Here is a 9,078-nt window from a genome sequence, read left to right as displayed (position 1 = left end):
GAAAGAGCGACAGTTTAGATATATGTGAGTGAGGGCAGACTTATGATCAAAAGCAACTTCCATGACATTCGTAACTTCATTTAGTTTATTTAATCAGACCCAGAATGACTGGCACCCAAAATATCCATGTGATATAAGCTACAGCAGACATTCCCAAACTTGGGAATGCAGAGGCCTGCTTAGAAATCACAAAATCTCCGGGGGCTTACTCAACTTTGAACTCTCAAATTTAAATGAAATGGAAACCACTGGTAAAGAAATGTCAACAATATGACACCCACTTCTATGCAGTGCTAGTTAAATAACACATGCAAGAATATATGTGCAGTGATGATTAGGAATCATTTATCACGGGCCTGCAATTTTACAGTCTCCACCCCAGACATCCATATGGTCTTGTTGAAAGTAGGTGAATATATGCAGGACAAAGCAAAGCAAGTGTATTTATATCTCACAGACACCAGGCAATGCACAGTGTTTTACGAAGACATAAATTAAAATAAAATAAAGTGTGATGAATGTGTTTATTGTTTAGAAGAACTTAACTTATTTTATTGCTATTACACAAAATTGTGCCTCACAGTATCATGTGGCTTCCTCAGGTCATATGACACAAATCACGTGACAGCGCACTGATAATCCCCGCCCCTTGTTTCTGATTGGAGGATGTGTTCACCTCCCGCCCTCTGATTGGTGGATATCAGACGTCGGTCACGTCACCTGCGCTGTTTTCTTTATTTAATAACTGTTTTTAAAGCTTACAGGATCGTTCTCGGGGTCATGTTTTTCTGGATTTAGACCTGGCTGCTTTTCCTTCCGTGTGTCTGAGCTCCGAGGAGAAATAATGCATCGTTTACTTGTCGCAGCTGTTGTTTTGTGGGCTGCCACCGGTGAGAAACCTTTACTTTTCCCACGCGATGTTTTCACTGAGCTAATGTAGCAACGACGACTTCTTAAAAAAACAAACATCTGAACAGGAAAAGGCAAATAAACACGACATTTGTAATGTTTTTTCTGCTTCGCTCTCTGGTTTTGTGTTGAGTTATGTTAAAATAACCTTGTAGGTCAATGAACAGGAACCATATTCATGCTAACATGTAAACAACTGTTTACGTTCCTCCTAAAATAACCTGTTTACTGACTCGATCTCAATCTGTCGACCTCCTTACTCCACTTCCATATGTTTAGACCTGTTAAACACACATTTTGTACATTGTTCCCCTATAAAGTCATATTTCCTGTACAGAAATGGCATTAAATTCTCGTTTCAGACACATCAAGACACTGTAAGTGCCTTAAAAACAGATTTCTTTCAGGAATATTTCACCATTCTCTCCTCTCTTCTCAGCTTCAGAGGGGAAAGCAGTCCCATCGCCTCCTGATTTTGGGCAAACCTATCATGTCAAAGGTAAATGGTAAAATATTTAGATAATGTACCATTTCCTCTGTGAGGATTGAACTCATGTGATTGTCTCCTTACAGGGGTAATCTCTCTGCCCTATGCTGAGATTAAGGAGCCGTTCGAGGCCTGGTTTGATCCAGCGGCAAAGTCCAGCCGAATTGACTACTACAATGGTAAGAAAACGCCTGACTGGCCTCCGTGAAAACACTTGAGTGAAGAAGTGGTTTGAAATGGAGAGCCTGCTGTAGCAGAGGAAGCCAGGCCAGGCATCAATAAAGGAAGTGGGGGAAAAAGGAAGAATCAGCGCTTCTGGAGAAACTGCTAACTCATGTCATGTGCCCGTGACTTGAAATGACTGTTGTGGCAGAGTTTCTGTCTGTTTAGCACTATTGAAGGACAATCACTGCCTAGTACCTCATGTCAATATGTCCTTTGACCTTATGGTAAGCTCCTTTTGGAAACCAGCTGAAAAAGACCAAAACAAGTTTATGCATGACCCCCTCATACATTCTACAAGACAGGCATTAACAGCCCTGTTTTAATATCAGAAAGGCTTTTTTTTGGATTAGTTGGATTTTGATGTATTTTTGTCTTTTATATATCCAGTAATTCTATATGTTGTCTGTCTTTAAGTTGCTCGATCTGACTTTAATTCACAAATGAAGTGATTGAAATAGGAGAAAAAACTGCTGAGAGCCAGTGCTCGAGGCTTTTCATGACTGTAGGCCATGGAGAGCTGGCAACTTTAACATCCAGCTGTGTGTTTGTCACCAGGCCAGGTTTCTACTTTCCAGCTGGGGTTGGAGCAGCCGTTCGGCGCCTCCTACAAGATCAGCCCCGAGACGACGGAAGAGGAGCTAAATGTGATGAAGTGCTTTCAGGTCAACGGTACGAAGGAAGAAGCGGTCACACCGCAGGCGGCGCTGCCCGACGTGGAGGGCTTCCAGGTGTGTGTAATGTGAAATGTAAGCAGTCATCACTGAGCTTGCAGCCTTTTCTGCAACAAGCAAGTTTGCAGCAATTAAATCAAACAATAAAATATTTTACAGCACAAAAATAAAATGCCAAAAACGATAAAACCCAGGTCTGTAGTTGCAATATTCCTGAACCAAGCAGGTTTTTGCTGATGTTTACACGATTCGATCCATCTCAGTCCGTGTAGTTTTGACTACTTCAAACGGGCAGCTTTTCTTTTAGAAACATCACAAACTTGATGTGTATGATTTAATTTTATTGTAAATCCATCTGCAGTAGGACGGAGTTGTCATTGATTTTATTCTGATTTCACAGTTCTTGAGGATGGAGTACTTCGGAGGCTCCCTCTGTGAAGTCTGGCAGAATGTGACCACTGTGGGCTACAAGAAGAACACGTACACACTGTGGGTTTCACATTCAGAGGGAGGAGCGGGTTCCACCGCCACTCCCCTCCACTATGAGATGATGGGCTACAACACGCTGCTGGGCTCCCATTACGACAAGTATCTGGTGGATTACAAGCTGTTCAGCAATGAAGTGGACCCGAAAGTCTTCTCACTGCCTGAAGGTTTGTCACATTCACCTCCTCGTCCCCAAAAGAGGAATCACAAGAGGGGGATATCTTTGTTTTTATGTTTTATTGTTATATTTCCTCCTAAAGGCATGACTTGTGGAGGGTTTCCTGGACCGGGAGTGGAGCACCACATGTTGGCCAACCCAATGAAAGACCTCATCCATACCTCAGCTGTCGGCCACTCGCAGAACATCTTCAACCATTTCAAGGAAAAGTTCCAGCGTCAGTACAGCGACAAGCGAGAGCACGCCAAGAGGGAGCACGCGTTTGTCCACAACCTCCGGTGAGAGCATCCTCCTCCGCAGCTGAACCGTTCAGGCTGAAGCGGCTTGGCTCTGATGGGATCGCTTTCCGGTTCCTGCAGGTACGTCCACTCCAAGAACAGAGCGGGCCTGTCCTTCACCCTCGCTCTGAACTCCCTGTCGGACCGCACCATGTCGGAGCTTGCCACCATGAGGGGGAGCAAACGAGGAAAGACCCCAAACAGAGGACTCCCCTTCCCCTCCAAACTGTATGAGGGAGTCTCCGTACCGGAGTCTCTGGACTGGCGGCTTTACGGTAGGAACCGGTCTTCAGTATTCAGGAAATGCTCAGCAGGACACGCAGCTCATAACCCGCCTCATCGTCCCCAGGCGCCGTTACCCCGGTGAAGGACCAGGCCATCTGCGGCTCCTGCTGGAGCTTTGCCACCACTGGAGCAGTAGAGGGCGCTCTCTTCCTGAAGGTAAACATCACTGAGAGCAGCTTACAACACAGCCTAGGTTTGAGGCCACAGCTGTTTAGCATGTGGCCTCAACGGATCTGGTTCTGGACGCCTGTCATTTTCAGTGCTGCTGCAGCGACGTGGCGTTTATGCTGCATTTGTACGGTTGTGTACGTCGACGCAAGAATAACGTTACATGAAGACAGCTCCGAGTATAAATGCATCCGTTACCAAACATGTTGGGGTGAATGAGTTTAGATGTTGCATCACTGCTAAAAGTTCAGTTACATCATGAAGAGAAGCTAAAAAAAAAGAAAAAAATTCATACCAGCCACTCTGAATCATATCACTGTCAGGATGAAAATATGGTTTAAAATCACAACATCTCTAAATGATTTATATACATTGTTGTGATTAAGTTTTAACCTTTTTTGAATACATTGTTGAGTATTTTAGTTTCATTACAAGAAATGCGTTTCAAAAATATTTGATTCAGATGCCTTAATTCTTACATTTTCCTTTGGAAAATGCAAAAAGTGCATATAGAATCAATTTTTATTGAAGGAAATGAAAAAGGTTGAAGATGTATTATAGTAAAATGGTTCAGATATGGAAATGTGTGTTTCATGTACAGTTAGGATTTTTTGATAAATTGCACAAAAGAACAACAACTTAACAGCTGTGTTAAGATTAAATTCAGTTTTCTTTTTTTCAATAATTTTTTTTAATTGAATTTTCACAATATATACAAGGCATATTGCAAATAAAAACGGACAACGCCAGTCATTAAACTGTTGACATGTCAAATTACTTTGGTAAAAGGGAAAAAAATTTGGCCTTGAAGAAAAAACAAAACAAAACAAAAAAGACAAGACAAAAAAAAAAAACCCTCACGCAACAGAGTACCAAAAATATTATGTAACAAAATACCAGTCCTTCTAACCCATACTAGCTAGTCAAAACTGCTTTTACATTTAGGGGTCGGCTATAGTGTCAGATATTCTAATACTGGCCTCCATACTGAATAAAATTGTTGGGATTTACCCGACACCTCACGACTCAGTTTCTCAATATGTAAGATTCTGGTGAATTAATGGAGCCACATTTCAAAAGGAGAAGGGAAGTCCAACTTCCAAAACCTCAAGATACATCACTTGGCAACGACCATACCATATGCTAACACACAATTTAATTTATACTCCAAAATTTCCATGACAGTAGAATAACCAAATAATGCAGTCTCAAGGTCAGGATCCAAATTTATATCAAATACATTTGAGTACCACCTAAATATTGAGCACCAGAAACTTTGGAACAGTGATGAAGGTTGCTTAATGACTGTCTCCAAATATCATCCATAATGACTATATTGAGATCTTCTTCCCACAATCGCTTGATTACCAGTGTGGGTTGAGAGATTTTTTTTTGTAGAAATAGTTTAACCAACATTGATACTAGCCCTTTGCCTTCTGGGGAACCCAGTAAAATTTTAAATAGTGGAATTTTCCTCGGGGAGGTTATCAAAAGATGAAAAGTTCTGTCTTATGTAATCTCTAACCTGTAAAAAAATGAAAAAAAGTGACTTTTGGGCAAAGAGTGTTTTGCTTGTAATTGGTCAAATGAGCAGAGCCTCTTGTAGTGAGTATAAACAGATATTTGGTAGCATTTTGCTTCCAGAACATTTAAAAACGCCAAGTACGGCAGTCATCTCAAGGCACTTTTACAGAGAAATCCAACAGTTCCTCCTGAATAAGCATCGACTGGAGTGGAAAGAAAAAAACTCTTTTAATGGAGAGAAATCTTGGATTGCCTTTGAGGATTTTTTTTTTTCTCCTCTGAGCAGCAGAAGCGGGTCCACAACACGCCTCATTGTGCCGCTCGCGCTCGGCGCTAAGCGGACTTGACAGTGCAAGTGAATAAATAAACCTGGGTGAATGTCAGCTCCGACCTGCCTCCATCCTGAAGGAGGCCGCCGTCAAAGGCATTCCTCCTCCTCCTCCATCGCTTAGCAACATGATCCAAACATGATGGCGCCCCGCTGACAGGACCGCATGCTTCCCTTCGCTGTTGCACGCGGCCTTCTGATCAAGTCTCCCAGCTTTCAATCAAAAAAAACACATCTGGTAATAATCTTTAAAGTTAGGGGAGTAAATATAATAACAATTTGTTCATTTTAAGTCCTTTAAATGCAAAAGGAGTTTGAAATCTAGTGGTTTTGAGATTAGTTTTTCACCTAATGTGACTCCACAGGCATCGGCGTAACGAGCTCACTGAGGTTGAGCTCAGTCAATGATCTTTTCAGAGGTGGAGTGCTCCTGATTGTTTTGCGCTGTGCTTTGGCCAGGAGGAGGCACCGTGGCGAAACCCCCCCCCCCCCCCCCCCCCCCCCCCCCCAGCAGCAAGTCTTTATGGCTCTGCCAGCCTTCCTCACGGCAGCAGGGAGCGGCAGCCCTGTCCCCGCAGGCCGCCTCATAAACAGAGCCTCTCCCCGGGGGGCGGGCTCAGATTCACTCCTCTGATCTCACGGCGCCGGCCGAGCAAACCTATTGATTACAGCGGCCTTAAAAGCATCTGACAGCAACTTCGACTGCCTTTCTATTTCCAGGCAAATATTCACGTTTCGCAATGTCTTCTGTTTTAACCTCAAACCGGTCGTTTGGTCTCCCTTTGGGTCAGATAATGTCACGAGAGGCCGGCATGCCGCGGTCACTCTCCAAAGGTGGCGAAACCCCGGGCGCTGTTTTTCAGAGAACCGTCATGCTGAGCGGGGCTGACTTTTTGTTTTGGCTCTGGTCTTTCAGACGGGCTCCCTGCAGGTCCTCTCCCAGCAGATGCTCATCGACTGTTCTTGGGGCTTCGGCAACAACGCCTGTGACGGAGGGGAGGAGTGGCGAGCGTACGAGTGGATGATGAAGCACGGCGGCATCGCCACCACGGAGACCTACGGAGCGTATATGGGAATGGTGAGACAGTTTAAATAAACACAACCTTCCCTCTGGAACTCAGAGCGCCATAATTTAAAGAATTCAAAGTCATTGTGATGTTTTTACAAACTCAACAAGTTTAATTTCATTCCCTGCGTTTTCTTTACGTACAAGCTTCACACCACCTTTTCTTTTTCTCTGGGACAGAACGGATTCTGTCACCTGAACTCCTCCCAGCTCGTCGCAAAGATCCAGAGCTACACGAACGTCACGTCCGGCGACGCAGAGGCTCTGAAGCTGGCGCTCTTCAAAAACGGACCAGCCGCCATCAGCATTGACGCCGCGCATCGGTCCTTCGTTTTCTACAGTCACGGTGTCTATTATGAACCAGCCTGTGGTGAGTTCACCGGTCATTTGTCCTCCTTTTTTTGTTTATTTTGTACACAAGCCACCGTGTTTCCTGTGAGGTTGAGCAAGTGGTTGGTTCGCCAGGTAACACCCCCGACGACCTGGACCACGCCGTGCTGGCGGTGGGATACGGGACCTTACAGGGCGAGCCGTACTGGCTGGTGAAGAACTCCTGGTCCACCTACTGGGGCAACGACGGCTACATCCTCATGTCCATGAAGGACAACAACTGCGGCGTCACCACCGACGCCACGTACGTCACGCTGGCGTAGACAGACTGAGTGAAGCTGTTGAAGCCACTTTACGTGCCTGAGGCACTTGCAGGTCCGAGGCCGAGCTTATTTAGTGTGAAGAAGAAAGTCAAAACAGTGTTTTTACCAAATGTGTTGTTCCAATTTGTGATTTTTGCTGAAATATTGAATAAATTTTTTAACTTTAGCTTCACAGTCTTCACCATGAAGTCTAATATATCCTGCAAGTCGCTCTCTGATCAGTGTGACGCAGCCTGCATCGAGCTGAGCTGATGATGATGGAAATAACGTCCTAAATGTTGTCGAATGTTCAAGCGATCCACGGAAAACAAAACCGTACGCAGACAGCGCTCACTTTTTCAGGCAAGTTTATTGCTGGAGGGGCGTGAACACAAAGCCTTAATGTCCGTCAAACACAGTCTGTGACACATTTCATGTAGAAAAAATTGTCGGGGCACAAAGCCCTCAGTTTAGATGACCAGCTGGCTGGACCCTCACTGTGTTATATCCCCCCCCCCGCTTCCTGTCGAATCTCAAAGTCTCTTAAAACTGTTGCATGCAACAAAGAATCATCTCAATAAAGAACTGACACTTTTTTTTTTTCCCCCATCTGTTGTAATGTCTGTGCTTAATCTAACGAGGCTGCACGCTGAAGTAAGGCATAGTTGGAGCGTTTATTTCCTGACTTGTTTTTTAACCCTATTGCCACAGAGTCAAGAGACGGCGGTAAATCAGAGGCGGTGAAATGTTGTTTTGGATGTTTAAATTGGCAGAGGAGGATAATATATGGTTCCGGAATACCAATCACAGCAGGTTGTGGGCAAAAGTTCACAAACCAAGACAAGAAACTTTAAGCAGGTGGCGTTTTATGACGCCCAACGCTCTCACGACAAGAGTTCAGGAGATTAGACTGAGATAGCTATAAGAAGGGAAAAGGATAGTGTTTCTTTGACGCGGCGTTAAACTTAATGAATAATTTGGCCGAGCTCAAGGTTTGTGTTTCAACACTTCTCAAATTCATGCAGTGGAATAAAAAGTTCCCCCTCCACATTTACATTTCATGCGTTCAAAGCGTACTTGGCTCCTTTGGTAACCGCATCGCCTTTTCAAGAGCGTATTGCATGCCCTGCGCCTCAATCTAATGCATGCCTGGAAATCATTACGGTAGTAGCAGTAGTCCTTTACACAAAATGTAGCCCTTAAACACTTTTAAAATGTACAAAAACACTTCTAATTGAAAGTCAAAGTCATCACAGCCACTGTCGTCATTTGAGTACAATTCAGTGCTAGAAAATGAACCTATAATAATAAAGCTCAAATCATCTCTTCACATGCCGAATGCATTCACATCCCACATTCTCCCGACAAGTCTATAATATAGCTGAAGTAGTACACAAATAGCAACATTAGGCATAACAAAGGTAACTAATGCATGCAGTTATCATGGATTGAGAGGACAAAAGAAGAGGGATTGACCGTTCCGAATGCAGCTCAGAGACCTTGCACACTTCTGTACAAAGATATTGTGAAGGTGCCTTTTATGAAATACACAAAACGCATCAAATCCCTCAACGCTGAAAAAAATACATAAAAAGATCTTAAAAAATTGTTGCTCAACAGGACCAGGAGTTATGAGGAAGAGCGGAGCGAACGTTCTGCTGGTGATTCTATCTGACCCCGGTCTTCACGTCATTTTACAAAGGGTTGTGTTTGGTCCGCGGATTAGAAAATGCATACTAATGATGCACTCTTGTGCGTCTATTCTGAATCTCAGCATTCATATAAAATATATATTTAACCCCTTCTCAAAAGTAGAGCAAGGGTGTAAACGTCACACAGGT

At 43.9% G+C, this 9,078-nt stretch overlaps 1 protein-coding gene across 1 annotated transcript; it reads left to right on the top strand.

Annotated features, from left to right (window-relative positions):
- Window positions 1-731: 731 nt before the first annotated feature.
- LOC115409548 (digestive cysteine proteinase 2) lies at window positions 732-7,861 on the top strand. The gene is made up of 11 exons (XM_030120782.1): window positions 732-890; window positions 1,349-1,408; window positions 1,483-1,575; window positions 2,177-2,349; window positions 2,693-2,945; window positions 3,039-3,234; window positions 3,316-3,509; window positions 3,584-3,675; window positions 6,456-6,617; window positions 6,786-6,975; window positions 7,071-7,861. Exons 1-11 carry the CDS (start codon window positions 845-847, stop codon window positions 7,256-7,258), a joined length of 1,647 nt encoding a protein of 548 aa, XP_029976642.1. The 5' UTR covers window positions 732-844; the 3' UTR covers window positions 7,259-7,861.
- Window positions 7,862-9,078: the final 1,217 nt, after the last annotated feature.

The sequence above is a fragment of the Salarias fasciatus genome, chromosome 22 (genome assembly GCF_902148845.1).
Source record: "Salarias fasciatus chromosome 22, fSalaFa1.1, whole genome shotgun sequence".
NCBI classification, from domain to species: Eukaryota; Metazoa; Chordata; class Actinopteri; order Blenniiformes; family Blenniidae; genus Salarias; species Salarias fasciatus.
The sequence above is the reverse complement of the archived record's forward strand: the minus strand, read 5'-3'. Positions and strand labels throughout refer to the sequence as shown.

Excerpts from the sequence above, each read along its gene's own strand:
- LOC115409548 (XM_030120782.1), top strand. The coding sequence starts at position 845 with ATGCATCGTTTACTTGTCGCAGCTGTTGTTTTGTGGGCTGCCACCG. Across the intron at positions 6,618-6,785 it reads ACGGAGCGTATATGGGAATG|AACGGATTCTGTCACCTGAA; the intron begins GTGAGACAGTTT and ends TCTCTGGGACAG. Across the intron at positions 6,976-7,070 it reads CTATTATGAACCAGCCTGTG|GTAACACCCCCGACGACCTG; the intron begins GTGAGTTCACCG and ends TTGGTTCGCCAG.